Here is a 16,827-nt window from a genome sequence, read left to right on the forward strand (position 1 = left end):
GACGGACATCTTGAATAATTCAACTATAATATTGACATTGAAATGACCTTGACCTCAAGGTCACTATTGAATTTTGCTTAAATTACCACATCTTTGTCATTTACATATATTTGGATATTGATGACCATTTCAGACGTAGAATTGGGTACTGATATCAGTTACCCAGATTCTGACCAAGTACATGAAATGTACTTGCTTTTAATTTGTAAAATTCAATGTTATCTACCCTTGTCATGTGGAGCCTTTATAGGCAGGTGGGCGATATAAAGCCACCATGACCTTTTGCTTTGTTCAAATATAAAATTACATTGTTCAATTATAAAATTACATTATGGCATTCAAACAAAACGAGTTGCACTCTTGCTCAAATATGACTAGGCGGCTAAAGCCCCTCCCCCATCACAACAATAGCTCGCTCACTCAGATATGACAAGGCGGCTAAAATCACCCTGCCTCAACAAAAGCAAGCTCTCTCTCTCTCTCTCTCTCTCTCTCTCTCTCTCTCTCTCTCTCTCTCTCTCAAATATGACCTGGCGGCTAAAAGCAACCTCATCCCCACCTCCGCCCCCCCCCCCCCCGCGACAAAAGCTATCTTGCTCAATTATGACTAGGCGACTTAAAGGTCCCATCTCCATGACAATATAGCTCTCTCGCTCAAATATGACTACGCTGTCAAAAGCCCTCATTCATCCCCCGTTAAATGAACGATAGAACCAAACCTCCATAGTCAACAAGAACACAAAAAGTCATTACCACTTCTTGATGCAATTATATGAAAAGCTTTTGTACAAGGCAAAGCTTAATTTTAATATTTTTGTCATTCACTTAGTCCAATCTCCGGTTCGTCCGTCCGTATAGCCGTCCTTTTCTGTATGTCTATAAGATTACATTTATTTCAATATCATCGTTTTTATATCTCTGGTGCTGCTGCTTGGTTTCATTTCATAAAAAAATCTATTCGAAAAACATCCTCGGCTTAAGCATATTTCTTTTTCTTTTTTAAAAATAAAAAAAAGTCAGAATTATATAGGATCACAAAAATATGGCACTTGGAAGTTTATTTCTTCATATCTTTACCTGAAACAATATGAAAGTGACAGAACCAATAAAAGTAACGTTTATAATGAATATATTTTAATACAGAAAAAATGGACGATATGCGGCGCAAAGGCACACTCTCGCCGCAAAACGTACCAAGTACAATATGCACCGCAAAACGTCCACATGTGTACGATATGAGCCGCAAAACGTCCACACGCGTACGTTTTGCGGTACGGACGTTTTGCGGTGTTACACAGCTTCCCATATTTATATAGTTTATTCATTATTTTATTCAAATTCAACATATTCAGTAAGAATTTCATGGATTTCAATACATTTCTAAGATAAAAATATTTTACCCAAAGATGAGCATAGTATATCTTTAAGGATAACTTTATGATAAAATGTAAGGGATAGTTTTGTCACTATAAAATAAAATGTACAGGAATGAGGATAGTTCTTTAGCACAAATATTATGTTAATTTGTAAATGATAAAAAAAATCCATAAAGTCAAACGGGAAACAAGTAAAAAGGACACCTTATATAAAAGTTGTTCTTCTTTGAAAAATCATCAATATCGGTATGCTTTAATATAATTTCAATGTTTATAAAATGGTCTATTTTCTTAATAGCTACAAGAAATAATCATGTCATTGTTATGCAAGCAATGCTAGCATTTCTTTTTGTATAGAAAACTTAAAAATAACATAATTTTGCATGTTAAACAGTTATACTTCGGCCGTGGATCTTTTAAAAAGATACTTCTTGTTTTTTCTGCACTAAAAACCTCAACAAACCGAATAAGATCATAACTTAGAATTTCATATCATCAAACGTTTGGAATGTTAACACGAATATGATTGACATTTTGATAATTAAAAACGTAAATTACTTGTGAATGAGCATTTCAAAAGAATGTTATACAAATATATGAATATTAAGTAAATATTTGTAGACGTTTATTTATGCAAGAATGCAACCATTCGTTTCAAAATAACATTTTTTTGTCATATTGTGAAACAAGACTGGATAAGATCATTTTTGTACTAAAAAGGTAAAATTTGATGTATAATTTGACACAAACATTACTCACACTTCCAGGTTGCTGCCTGCGCAGGATGTAACGTCATGTACACATACGGCGCATGTGCAATAGGTTGCATTTCCGGTATATCCTTCCATTTGTGGTCATGGATTGTGAGGTCTTTAAAGATTGATGACCCTCTTGATGCTGTTGCTGGTAAGGTTCTGGCCGGAAATTGATTATTGTTACTATTAATTAATATGCCAACAAAACGAAAGTATTGGCCATCTTTTTAGTGAAAGAATGAATACAAATTTTTTTAACATTTTACAAACATGATAAGGTATAAAAGAAATAAATCTACCTTAACGTGTCTGCACTTTCTGATAAGAAACCAAAAGGCAAATATAGTTGATTTAGAAATTTAACCATTAATAAAGGGAAGTAACAACAGCTACTGATAAATGAATACTGTAACAATTATTCCCCTTTTTTAAAACTTTTTTCAGTACATTTTGGTGGCGGGTCGTGGGGAGTTATTGCCCTTGCTTTTTTCCATAAAGAGGATGGAATATTTTACAATTGGGACAAGCGTTCGGGAATGGTCAGTATTAATTTAAAATTGTAATATATATGGATAATCTTGTACATGATTCTTTCATTTGTTTGTTAAGTTCTCGGCATTTTTTATGTGATATATTTGTACACGTATGCGATACGCAGCACTCTCTAAGTATGAAAATGACGCAAATAGTCTTTGCGAGAGAAAAAAACAACAAATCATGAAATTTAATACACAAAAGAAATGATTTTAACAATGTTAGCCTGGTTGAAACACACAATCATATCAATTCAAAATGTAAATTAGATTTTAACTGTTTTAATTATATGAGCCGTGTCACGACAAAACCAACATAATGGGTTTGCGACCAGCATGGATCCAGACCAGCCTTCGCATCCGCGCAGTCTGATCAGGATCCATGCTGTTCGCTATCAGTTTCTTTACTTGTAAAAGGGTTGGTAAGCGAACAGCATGGATCCTGATCAGACTGCGCGGATGCGCAGGCTGGTCTGGATCCATGCTGGTCGCAAACGAACTTTGTTGGTTTTGTCGTAACGCGGCTCATATACTGTTGTTAACCATTCTTCAGTTTTTCGCTTGGCAGTTGGCAGGTCTGGCGGCAATCACTGCCTGGGCTGCAGTCATGAGTCTTATTGTGTTTGGAATTCTGCGATTACTTAAGGTTCTGAGGGTACCCGAGGACATAGAACACCGAGGTAAGTATTGTTAATGTGAATAAAAATAATATATTCATGTTTTGTAACTTGTTTTTCAGTTTGTACATATCATTTTCTCTTTTTTAAGATTTCACCCTTAAATTTTGTGTATTGGATGAATCCTGTAATTAAAGGAAAAACTTGTTTTGTCTGTACTTTATATACATTTTTCTCTTCCTTTTTTGATAGTCTTCCCCTTAAATGTGAACTAGCTGAATTGATTGTGAACTGGCTGAATTGAAAAGAAAGTAGTCTGGCGAGACACCAGTGAAAATACGAAAAAATATATATCACTGCTCTGAAAAATAAAATTTAACCGTGAAAAAACGCATTTTATTTCATTAAAAAATTTCATTACTTTACTTATAAGTATATAATAAAAGATCGTAGTAACATTAACAACATGTTGATCAACAAACATCAACAAACAAGATCTTCTTTCTCACTCTCACTCTTGCCAGACTAATATAAAAAATTTCACATTACAGGGTTGGATATACCGAAGCATAATGAGCCGGCTTATCCAGTAGAGGCTTACGGACACGGTCATATCGAAAACATTCTTCAGATCTTTGACAAGAGCGGACCAGTTAAAGTTACACAAGGTATGCAAATGTCTTCATCATTAGTCATATCTCTAGTCTAAGAACTAGTCTTTCAAAATTCCAGAGGTAGTCGTTGTTGAGGGATTTTCCCTTTGGACAAAAAAAACATGTAATACAGTATGATTGTTAAATTGTACATTAAAAAGGTGTTCTTCTAATACAGGTCATATCACTAATTTCTCAGAATAGAAAGTTGTTTTCAATTCTTTTTATACGTTCTTTTATTTTACCTTGTTTCTATTACACAAAACTTGGCTAGAAAATTACATAAAACTTGAATAGATATTACACAAAATTTGACTAGAAATTTCACAAAACATGAGTGGTAATTACAAAAAAAAATTGACTAGAAATTACAAAAAACTTGACTTGAAATTAAACAAAACTTGACTAGAAAATTACATGAAATTTGACTAGAAAATACATAACTATTGACTAGAAATTAACACAAAAATTGAGTAGAAATTACACAAAATTTGACTTGAAGTTAACTTAAAACTTGACTAGAAATAAACATAAAACTTGACTAGCAATTACACAAAACTTGAATAAAAATTACACAAAACATGACTAGCAATTACACAAAACTTAACTAGCAATTACACAAAACTTGAATAGAAATTACACAAAACTTGACTAGCAATTATACAAAACTTGAATAGAAATTACACAAAACTTGAGTAGCAATTACACAAAACTTGAATAGAAATTACACAAAACTTGAGTAGCAATTACACAAAACTTGAATAGAAATTACATAAAACTTGACTAGAAAAGAGCATAAACCTGTTTAAGTAAGAGGGGAAAGAAGTTTGTGCTCAAATAAGTTTAAACATGACAAGATTTTTAAAACTGGTAAAAGAGTTTTTTTCAACTTTTTGTATGTGATTCCAGATATATTTTTTCATGTTTATTAATATATCAAACTTGATGTTACGAAGCTTTGAAACCACAGGTTAAGTTTGTTCATTGTGTAGCAAATAATCTGGTACACAGACTTTTTTCTTTTTTTTCTTCTTTCTATTAAAATAAGTTGATTTTATCTTTCAGCTTTCGAGAAAATGAATGGTACGTATGTTAAAATTAATTTTTGGAAAGGAAATATCTAGCCAAAACTCAGAAATACAAGTGACAAAACAGTATAAACATAAGTTAAAACAGAATTGTTAACGGACTTATTTTCAAACTTTAATTGTATAGAATACCAGTTAATTAAATTTCGCCACGAGTTTTATGTGCGTACATGTACATCTTCAAGACTGTCCGTACATTTTAAATGATATATGACTAAGAGTAAGTTATAAATCGCCAAGTACACATTAAAACGAAAAAAGTATCATTTCAGAAATTAATAAACGGAATACGATAATTTATGCTTACCACATCGTAAATGGACGTGTCCATCTTTTATAAATGACTTAAGAACGTAATCAATTCTTAGGAATCTTTGAGCCGTGTCACGACAAAACCAACATAATGGGTTTGCGACAAGCATGGATCAAGACCAGCCTGCGCATCCGCGCAGTCTGATCCGGATCCATGCTGTTCGCTATCAGTTTCTCTACATTTTATAGGGTTTATAAGCGAACAGCATGGATCCTGATCAGACTGCGCGGATGCGCAGGCTGGTCTGGATCCATGCTGGTCGCAAACCCTTTATGTTGGTTTTGTCATGACGCGGCTCATTTCAATTAAGCGAACATTGCAGACAATGACCAGACTGCCTAGAAGTGACGGCTGATCTTGGTCTGCACTGGTCGCATGGGCGCAATTTGTTGCAGCTAACAGACAAAGATTTCAAACTATAATTAACCACTGAATAAATTTCAGGTAACGTAAATTCTGGATACGAAGAGGTGGCAGATCAAGGTCCATATGAAAGCCCGGAAGTTAAAAGGCAAATTCATCAACTGGAGCAAAATGGAGGAGCACCTTCCGCAAATTACGTACCCGAGAGGGCACATGTACAAGAAAGACGTGTGCCTGTTCAACCGGCTCAACCTATGCAAATCCAGGAACCTGTTTACTTTCAAGAGCCTGTCCCTCGGGGTTATGTCCAACAGCCTAGATACTACAGCGGTAATCAGCAACCATACTATGTGGTCCAGCCTATACCGCGGGAATCATTTAGATATCATTAGGTGATCAATGACCATCGTTGTAACAATTGTCTACACTGATATTTTATATATTACATATCTTTTCAGAACAAAAATATCAGAAAATTGATATCAGAAGCTACATTGTTTTGGAATAGAAACACAATGCGAATAATGATTTTGAAAATTTATTATTTCTCCACAACTTGTTTTTTTACATTTTTGATATATAGTTTATCCATATCTGTAAGATGTATCCTATACTCATGTAATAAAGTTACGTAACATGTTTCATTGCGTTATTGTTTAAAATACATTTGTTTCCTTCATTCAATTTTCTCTTCTTTTTTTTTGGTCCGGCCAGTCTATGATATCTCTTTGTCATATATATCTTATCATATAAGCATTAAATTTGTAATCTTTAGTCACCCACCTCCAGAAGGCCATATGTACAATACCGAGTACTTAACTGTTATTTAATAGGAACTCCACTGAGGTCTAAAGCCTAAAATCATAAAATTTGAATTTTCTACATAGATCAACTGTGATATTTAAAACAGAAAGATATGCTATAGATGTCTAAGTAACATACTCAGAATGAATTGAAATCGTATTTTAGTGTTATTTTAGCCCGATTTGAGTGAAAAACGTTGTCACGCTTTTCAATCTGAGATCATTTTTTACAAAAAAGAAAAAAATATTCTGGACAACAGAGTGCCTGAAAACTCTGAAATGCTGCGCACAAGTTTCCCCAGGTGCATAATATAAATCTCATTCCTATCAAAAATTTGTATACGGTTTTGCCATTTTCTAGCATATATCATATATTGTACAGAAACAGAAGGGAAATTTTCACTTCCAGTCAAATCTTAAAAATACTAGAACGATGACACCGTGTCCAATCGTTCAGTATAGATAAATATTTCTGGGACGTTTTAAGGGAGGTAAATACCACATAAGAACATGTTCAATATGTACACACAAGCTGATTTTTTCATGAGTTTTCATCTTTTTGCAAACCAAACAGGATTCCTTTTTAAAAGATCAGTTTGTCATAGGTATCTCGTTCAACGTTCAAGTTTCCAATTATTCGTTCCAAATGTCAAACTCAAACCATAAGACAGGGATCTGTCATTGGACCCCTTATATTATCGTTTTTTATTGCTGACCTACAAAGCACTGTCAAGTCAAATTGCCGTCTTTTTGCGAGTGGTTATTAGCTCTACCATTACAGGAAGGCTTAGATAATCTTGCTTAATGAGAACAGAAATGGAAGAATGCCTTTCTCAAGCATATTACTTGCCGCTTTAAGAGATCTTAAACAACAATTCTTTTATCTCTTAACTGTCAACCAAGGTGCATGTGCTTATTGAAGGATTGAAATCATTTTTGTTCTCTCCTGATCAGCAAAGACAATAACAGTAACATTAAGGGGAGCGGTAGCCTAGTGGTTAATGTGTCTGCCTCTCCATTTAGAGATCATGCGTTCGAGCCCTATTGGTTCACGACCATGTTTCTTCATAAGACACCAGTACTGGGTGGTTCCTCGGACTCGAAAGTGATTAATATAAGTTGCAAGACATTGTTTCGCAATCGAGCTTAAATAAATATGTTTAAACCAACAGTAACATAAAAAAAGTGTCAGTCAAAAAAAGTGTCATACTTGATTACAAGAAGACATCTTGTAAATCTTTAGTTAGACCTACTTTAGAATATTCTTCCACTGTGTCGAGACCTTATCCTAAGAAAAAAATTGATAAAATTGAGCCATTTTATAACAGTGCTGTCAGGTTTACTTTAGAACAAACTATTATTCTTAATCACCTGCGTCCATGACCAACACCATGCCTTCATTAAAGTGTGTATCCCTACTAAGTAAGCATATAACCAATAAATTGGTACTGTTTTAATCCAGTTACCTCTCTGGCATGGGTTCGATCCCCGGGAGATGCTTTGGTAGTTTGGCGCGGAGGAAGGTAGTCTAGTACTGGTGTGACTCTCCAGGAACGATGGTTAGGAAACTATCCGCCTATATGACTGAAATACTGTTGGGAAAAGGCGTAAAATGAAACAAACAAACAAACAAACAAGATGTAGCATTATGGAACGCCATAGCTGCCTCATGTTGTTATATTTCGTTTTATTTTTCCCTAAAAGCGTCTTATTATGTATAATAGAAGTGTTGGCTTGCCAACATTTTATGGGAACCTGTCTTAACGAAGTCTTATTAGGTCAAATATTCATTTTATCTTGTCAAAACGTAGTGCTGACTTGTCACAACACTGTCTTATTATTTCAAAACGTCATGTTATGTGCAAATCCGGTGTTAACATGCCGAATGGAAGTATTAATATGTCCAACATGCACGCTATCTTTTCGAAGTAACATTTCATTATGTCTGAACAAAGACTTGATTAAATGTGGTGTTGAATTGTCTTGAAATTGTCTAATCATGTGAAACAGTTGTGTTATCTTGTCGGAAGTTGGTGTCATCTTGTCAAGATGTGATCCTGGTATGTTATGACACTGTTGTATTATGTTATACTGTCATTTTGTCTTGTCCAAATGTGATATTGACTTGTCTAAACACCGACACATTTTGTCAGACTGCCATGTCATTGTGTTCAAATTCGGTGCTTGCTTAAAGAATGTCTTATGTCTTTTATGTCAAAATAGCATGCAGTCTTGTCCAACTGTGGTGGTAATTTGTCTATAAATTGTCTTATTATGTGAAACAGTAGTGTTATCTTGTCGGAACTTGGTGTCAACTTGTCAAACTCATGTTTTATTATGTCAGCTACTAGTGATATCTTGTTCAACCGTTATATTGACCTGGCTGAGTGCTGATCTGTTTTGTCAAACTGTTTTGTTGCTTTGTATGAGGTGGTGTTATTCTGTCTTATTGTGCCAAAACATCATGCTGTCTTGTCTAAAACTGTTGTTATCCTGTCTAAAATATACTTATTATGTGAAAAACTAATGTTGACTTGCCAATAAATTGTGTTTGTTTGTGTAAACGTTATTTTATTATGTCAAACAGTATTGTTGACTTGTCGAAAGATGGTATTGACATGTCTAAACACTGCCTTATTTTCTCAGATTGCCATGCTATTTTATCCAAACTTTATGTTAACCCCTAAACACCGTCTTATTATGTGAAATAATGGTGGTATCTTTACCAATTATGGTTATGAACTGTTAAAACGCTATTTCAATTTGTCAAATTGTCATGTCCAAATGCAGATTCAACTTGTCTATATTCGTCTTATTATGTCAAATAGTAATATCATCTTGTCGAAACGTGGTGATGACTTGTCTAAAATTAATATCTTTTTGTCAAAGTGTCATTTTATTTTGTCAAGGTTCGGTGTTATTTTTACTAAACATCGTCCTTTTATGGCGAAGTATCTTTTTTCCTTTTCAAATGTGGTGTTTACTTGTTGAAACACATTATGTAATACAGTATCGTTGACTTGCCAGTTTATGACGTTAACATGTCTAAATGCCGTCTCATTATGTCAGATAATCGTGTTATCCTGTCTCAAAATTTAGTATCACGTGACCAGAGCCCGCGCGGAGCGATAAAAGATAGAGCAAAAAAGATAACGGGACAGTTTAGCAAAATCAGACAGCACTCAAAACAGAACTTAATTTGAAGAAATTTAAACAATAATAAGACATAATAAGACTTTCTTTTTTTACAAGAAAACATCAAATTTCGACAATATAACACTTCTGTTTTACATTATAAGAAAGAGTTTAGACAAGTCATTACCACATTTCGACAAGATACCGCAATTTTTTGACATTATAAGACTGAGTTTTTACGAGTCAAAACTGCTTTTTGACAAAATAGCATACAGTTTATCATAATAAGGCATGATTTAGTCCAGTCAACACCCCATTTCGGCAAGATAATTCGAATATTTGATATAAAAAGACAATTCAGTAGTGTTGGTTGGCAAATTAACACAGTTGTTTGACACAATTAGACCATGTTTAGGCATTTAAACACCGTATTTTGACAAAATAACATGGCAGTTTGATAAAATAAAGCTGTGCTTTTACAAGTCAACACCAAATTTTGACAAGAGAACACTACTGTTTCAAATGACCAGACAGTCTTTTGAAAAAACAGCTCCACAATTTGACCAAATAGCGCGACTAGTTGACATAATATGACACATTTTAGACAAGCCAAAACGACATTTTTGACATGAAAACACTACTGTTTGAAATAATTAAACAATGTTTACACAAGTCAACATCACATTTTAAAGAGATATGACTACTGTTAGGTATAATAAGGCAATGTTTAGACAAGTCGACAAATTACAATGACATTACAACGCTTATATCTGACATAATAAGACGCTTTCTGGGCAAGATAAAAAGATATGTAATAACATGAGACAGCTATGGCGTGCGTTCCATATAGCATTATATATTAATCAACATTTAGAGCTATACACCATCATTATTGTACAATTAACACGTTACAGTAAAACATATTCACTTTTGAGAAATATGAAGATAATGTACTTTAATTCTATATTATGGGTAACCTGGTAAAAAATATTGGGTTCCCCGTGTGCGCACCTTTTTCTTTTCTTTCTTTTTTGTCTCCATTCCAATCTGGCTAGATCAGAATCATGTAAATCTGATGATAATTCGGATTCAAACCGGATTTTACATTTCAAAATACTGTTATCGGTGAACGTTAGACAAATGGTTGATTTTTGTTAGAAAAAAAATGTTTAAAGTAATTTTAACAAATTTACTTGTGATAATAGAGTCAGTTTTTTATGGGCAATATTGTTTTGCCAGTTTACCTGTCGGCTATATGAACAACGCCTTGTTTGTTCTCGAAATCGTGAAAATTACCTACTCAGTATTGGTTTTCCCAGAATTGAAATTAGAAACCGCACCGCTTTTAAAACTATGATTGGCTCTGTGAAAGGTCACTACAAATGATTTTGTATTTGTTCACCGTCAGATCTAAAAGCGGAGCGTTATTTAGAGCTAATTTTAATCAGATTGGTCTCCATTCTGTCATCATGTGGTATTAAATTCACCATTTTGATTGGCTGAGGTCATGCGATGTACAAGTGAAAATGATCACATCTCGTTTATTATATATATCTGACGTGTATTTAAAAAATGCTAGCTTTATGGCAATGCGTTTTTTTCTGAAACTGTGATGAAACTGGAATTAAAAAGCTTTTGGCCTATAAAAAATATTTATTATTATTTAGGCTTTATGGGCCTTTAACTTAATAGATAATTAATTTGTTGTGTTTAAAAAAATGGTAATTATAGTTTTACTTTTAAAAGCTATAGACCGTATCAAATAGATTCGGTTAAATCAAATAATGTACAGATTGTTCCCGCTTTACTGTATATATATTATACAAATGTACATGTATATGCGTATGAAAACTTCATTTAAATGAGCACTTTCAATAGTCCATGCATGACTTGAAACCTATATAATCTTTACAGTGAGTGTGATGTTTCTTTATATAGAAAAAAAGTGCATACTCAGCTCACATAATTTTGCATAACTTTGATTGGTGTTTCTAACTGTAACATTCATGTATTAGTGCGCGTGTACTATTTCATGGATTTCTCATTGACCGCGTAGGTATACAAGTATGAAATGGCGTAAAAAGGTAAAGTAGATATATATTTTTTATTCATTTTTTTATATATTTTTATGGACAGAAAACACTTTTTATAAGATACAGTAGTAAATGTATAAGCATGCATGCATAGTTTGTGTTTGTACGAATTTGTTGATTTTAAGTGTTTATTTCATCTTAAACGAAAATTAGCACCACTAGATCTCGTCTCGAACTCATAATTCTCACGAAATTAAAGTGGATGGAGTTATAGCCCTTGGATAATTAAAACTAAACATTATTGGTCAAAACTTATAACATAATTGATTATAATCCGCGTTTTTGTGTGTTTGTTTGCTAGTTTGTTTGTTTGTTTTCTTTAATTCTTTCCTTTTAATGCTTCATGATAATTTATTTGTATATAAGTTTTTTTGTTTTAAACTTCCTCATTTTTGTCAGTGTTATAAAGCCATTTGTTCTATTTTTTCAGCATTGATACTAAAGAATTATTCATAAGAACGAATCACAATGTTTTAAGACGTACTCGAGCAAAAAAAATTTATCTGAGGCATAGACACTCGTGAAAACTCTCAAAGTGTAAAAACATATAGAATTTTGAAGTTTAAGGTGGTCAAACCTGTGTAGCAAGAGGTGAAGGTCGACAGACGCGTATAGAAAACAAAAGTTTTAAGGTGATCAAACCTGTGTAGCAAGAGGTGAAGGTCGACAGACGCGTATAGAAAGTTGAAGTTTTAAGGTGGTCAAATCTGTTAACAATCCAAGCTTGAGCTTTGAGGTGAAGGTCGACAAAAACATATAGAAAGTTTAAGTTAAAGGTGACCAATCACGTGTTCACGAAGTTTAAAGCTAACGGCTGACATACTTTTGCCGACATAAGATATCTAAAGATGGCGCTGGAAGATGAGATAGATCAGATGTTTCTAGTTCTAATGGGAATGATAGTAATGTGTAAGTTATATTTTCTTCTATTTCCAGGCCTTAAAGGAACTCCACTGAGGTCCAAAAGCCTAAAAATGAATTTCTGACATAAATTAGCAGGATCACTTAAAACAGAAAGATAATTAGAAGATAACTACGAAATTTATCTAAAAATACATTGAAAATTGTATTTTTATTGCTATTATTAATACGATTTGAGCGAAAAGCGCTGCAACGTTATACAATTTTGGGTCATTTTTCACAATTTGAATAGTCATTCTGGGAAAGCGAAGTTAGCAATTTATTCGTTGGAGTCCCTTAAAGGTAAACCAACCATACATTGCTCGTATAGTATTGCCAATGTTCGCCTTTTTAATATAATATCAAATGGCTTTGAAGGCCTCAAATCGTTGTTATTAACCTTTTTATCTATCACTTTTGTTTTTTGTTGCTTTTTCATTTGTTGCTTTTTTGTTTGTTGCTGTTTTGTTTGTTGCTTTTTATATGCCCGAAAGAATTTCGGGCATATTATGTTATACCCCCTGGAGTCCGTCCGTCCATCTGTCTGTCTGTCTGTCTATCCGTCCGTCTGTCCGTCCGTCCGTTAGCAATTTGGTTTCCGGAGAATAACTTAAGTTCCATTTGGCCCACAACATTCAAACTTCATAGGATGATTGCCCATATTGGGTAGAAGACCCCTATTGATTTTGGGGTCACAATGTCAAAGGTCAAGGTCACTATCACCTTAAAACTGAAAACAGTTTCCGGAGCATAACGTAAGTTTCATTTGGCCCACAACATTCAAACTTCTTAGGATGATTGTCCATATTGGGTAGAAGACCCCTATTGACTTTGGGGTAACAAGGTCAAAGGTCAAGGTCACTATTACCTTAAAACTGAAAACAGTTTCCGGAGCATAACTTAAGTTCCATTTGGCCCACAATATTCAAACTTCATAGGATGATTGTCCATATTGGGTAGAAGACCCCTATTGATTTTGTGGTCGCACGGTCAAAGGTCAAGGTCACTATAACTTTAAAACTGAAAACAGTTTCCGGAGCATAACTTAAGGTCTATTTGGCCCACAGTATTCAAACTTCATAGGATGATTGTCCATATCGGGTAGAATACCCCTATTGATTTTGGGGTCACAATGTCAAAGGTCAAGGTCACTATTACTTTAAAACTGAAAACAGTTTCCGGAGCATAACTTAATTTCTTTTTGGCCCACAATATTCAAACTTTATTGGAGGATTGCTATTGGAATGAGGTATTACTTTATTAAATTTATGTAATGTCTTACAAATGCTTCATCCTTAATATAAAAAAAACACTTTCGGGCATATAATACTCCGCCAAGCGGTGCTCTTGTTTGTTTTTTTCTTTTGTTGTCATCTCAGAGTAACGCTAAGTCTATTCAATATAAATTGTGTCTTTCGTTTTTGTAATTCTGACACTTGAGGGTAAAAACATATATGACTGATTTAATCTTACAGCATCTTTTCAAATACGTTAAGTACCTAAATTACATTGGCTTCTGATAGCATCTTAGTTTGTGAAGTTAAATATATTTTCATTTCAACCATGCATTATGATTTTAATACTTGTAATCTTTTTTCTTTCTTTTTTACAAAACTTTGTACTGCTTTTATATGGTGAATAAAAGTAAAGGAATGTAATGAAACAGCTCATATTTTAGATTATTGCTTTTGAAACTTTAAGTCTTAATTCATGCGTCAATTTTTTGGGATATGTTCATGTTTATTATCCATTCCCGTCACCGGTTTATTTTCTTTTTATTATGACACTAAGATATGTAATTTTGATAACAATAAATGCAAATTTTAATCGACGTTGACAGGGAGTTTTGTGTTCGCATAGTCGAACTTTCAATTATAAAAGATGTCAAATGATGAATTCTGAATCTTTTTGCTCTTTCACACTTTCACTAACAGTTCGACTCCTTATTCCATTTGAAGCACTTCAAAGATTTTTTTGTACCTGCTTGAGCTTGAATAACATCTTTACCTCAAACATTATAAAACATATGCAATATTTCCTTTTTAAACACAGGTGCATTATCATTAAAATAATACTCGCTTAAAATTTAATGCTGAATAAAAAACCCATAATGTTACATAAATGTGATATGTTTTTTTCGGTCATAATTTGTCCATTTATAGATAAAGTCGCATGTTTATTAATACAACCTTTCAGACTAAATTTATATTTTGCTCAAATTACCTTAAAAGTATTTGCGTTTTCTTTTCAGTTATGCAATGTGGTTTTGCCTTTTATGAATGTGGTTCAGTTCGCAGTAAAAACACAACCAACATTCTGTTAAAGAATGTCCTAGATTCATGTAAGATATTTTCCAAATATTTTCTGCAACCTCGTCACAACATATTCCCATTTCTTCTGTAAACTATGGAGGCTGAGAAGTGTCAATACCATTTCTTTTTTTACCTTAAAAGTTCAACATCAATAATAATAAGATAATCAGACTAATAGCTTGATTTTGTTTTTCGTATTTTCGTACAAAGCAGATATTTGAGCCGCGTCACGACAAAACCATTATATAGTGCGCTTGCGACCAGCATGGGTCCAGACGCATCCGCGCAGTCTGATTAGGATCCATGCTGTTCGTTATCAGTTTCTCTACTTGTAATAGGGTTGGTAGGCGAACAGCATGGATCCTGATCAGACTGCACGGATGCGCAGGCTGGTCTGGATCCATGCTGGTCGCAAAACCCATTATGTTGGTTTTGTCATGGCACGGCTCATTTCATTAACGAGTTACTCTAATATTTCATAAATGACTTAATCAGACATTTGAGAAGTTAGTGAATCAGATTTTTCATAACCATCCTAATCAGAAATTTTATTAACGTTTCATTCAGCTATTTCATACCCGAGTTATTCAGAAATTTCATAAACGAGTTTAACCGAATCTCATAAACTAGTTTATCAGAAATTTTATAACAGATTTTTTTAATAAATGAGTTTATCATATAATTAATGAATGAGTTACATATATGCTGCACTTTTCCTATGTATTATCACTGAAATATTTTTGTTTTCCCAATAAACAACAACAAAAAATAGAAACTGAACTAATGAAAATTTAAGGTAAGATTTTGAAGTTAAATTATGACAAAATACAAAATGTACCTTTATTTTTGTGACTTATCATTTTTCAGTTATATCTGGCATTGCTTATTGGCTATTTGGGTATGCATTCGCCTATGGAGAAGGTAACGATTTTATTGGCTACTCGAACTTTGCTCTAAAAGGACTCCCGGACACAGGGTATGCTAATTTCTTCTTCCAATATTCGTTCGCTGCCACAACTGCCACCATTGTTTCCGGTTCGGTAGCTGAGAGGTGTGAGTTCTCGGCTTACTTAATCTACAGCTTCTTTATTACAGGTTCGTAACAAGTTTTTTTATGTCTTCGGTACATTCCGCGTTATTCCGTGAAATTTCGTGTTATTCCGTGAAAGTTCACGTGATTCCGTGTATTTTTTTAACACTGTAATACGTAAATTGAATACTTATTTGTCATATCTTTATTAAAAAGTAGTGTGAACTGTGCAATCTAGATATGCAGCTTGTATCTTTAAATTGGTTAAACAAACAAATATTTTTAAACCACTTCAGAACATAAATTGTTGAATGACAACATAAATTGTTATTGTCTTTGTGTATTGAGATTTATGGTTTAATTTATTTTTCGTAAAGAACAAGGATCCTATGCGTAGATTGTGAAGTGTAAAAGACAAAGTCTATTACACGAGAAAAGATAATGTCAATAATTTAAGGTACAGTTAGGCCGATAATTATATATACTATTATATATAAAAGTAGGGCCGACTATTTTACGTGAAAAAAAACCGGTAAAGTCTCTTGCAGGTATCATATACCCAGTAGTCACGCATTGGCAATGGGGTGGTGGATTTCTAGTTAAAGGTATAGATTATGGTGGAGATATTGGCAGACTAGGATACACGGTAAATCAAGATAGTTAATATACCTTTTTTCTTGCATTCACATTCTGCAGAAGCACTTTGGTGCATGTGAAGTCCTATCATGCAGTCCGAGAGCTTTTGCAGATGTTAAAGACGTGAAAGGGTGATTTAAGGCTTGTCTTTTATAAAAGTATGCTATAAAAAAACTGGTTTCGAAATAGCTTTTTGGATGCGCAAGTAAATCAGCCAAAC

General features: G+C 33.5%; 2 protein-coding genes across 3 annotated transcripts in view; both read left to right on the forward strand.

The window, feature by feature from the left end:
- Positions 1-6,339, forward strand: part of LOC132733506 (putative ammonium transporter 1) — a 31,764-nt gene extending 25,425 nt beyond the window's left edge. For both annotated transcript variants that reach the window (XM_060720158.1, XM_060720157.1), the window contains exons 7-12: positions 2,144-2,282; positions 2,576-2,670; positions 3,218-3,344; positions 3,833-3,949; positions 5,000-5,017; positions 5,780-6,339. In XM_060720158.1, the coding sequence (XP_060576141.1) occupies positions 2,144-2,282; positions 2,576-2,670; positions 3,218-3,344; positions 3,833-3,949; positions 5,000-5,017; positions 5,780-6,090 (807 nt within the window). In that variant the 3' untranslated portion in view covers positions 6,091-6,339. The remainder of the gene's footprint in view (positions 1-2,143; positions 2,283-2,575; positions 2,671-3,217; positions 3,345-3,832; positions 3,950-4,999; positions 5,018-5,779) is intronic.
- A 5,251-nt stretch (positions 6,340-11,590) lies between these two features.
- On the forward strand, positions 11,591-16,617 carry LOC132733505 (putative ammonium transporter 1; the record flags this gene model as incomplete). Its single annotated transcript, XM_060720156.1, has 5 exons — positions 11,591-11,720; positions 12,160-12,638; positions 14,881-14,970; positions 15,809-16,036; positions 16,520-16,617. Coding segments are annotated over exons 2-5 (477 nt in total), but the record flags the coding sequence as incomplete, so codon positions are not given.
- Between the last annotated feature and the right edge of the window lie 210 nt (positions 16,618-16,827).

Source organism: Ruditapes philippinarum, unplaced genomic scaffold (assembly GCF_026571515.1).
Source record: "Ruditapes philippinarum isolate M1 unplaced genomic scaffold, ASM2657151v2 ctg10034_1_1_1_1, whole genome shotgun sequence".
NCBI classification, from domain to species: domain Eukaryota; kingdom Metazoa; phylum Mollusca; class Bivalvia; order Venerida; family Veneridae; genus Ruditapes; species Ruditapes philippinarum.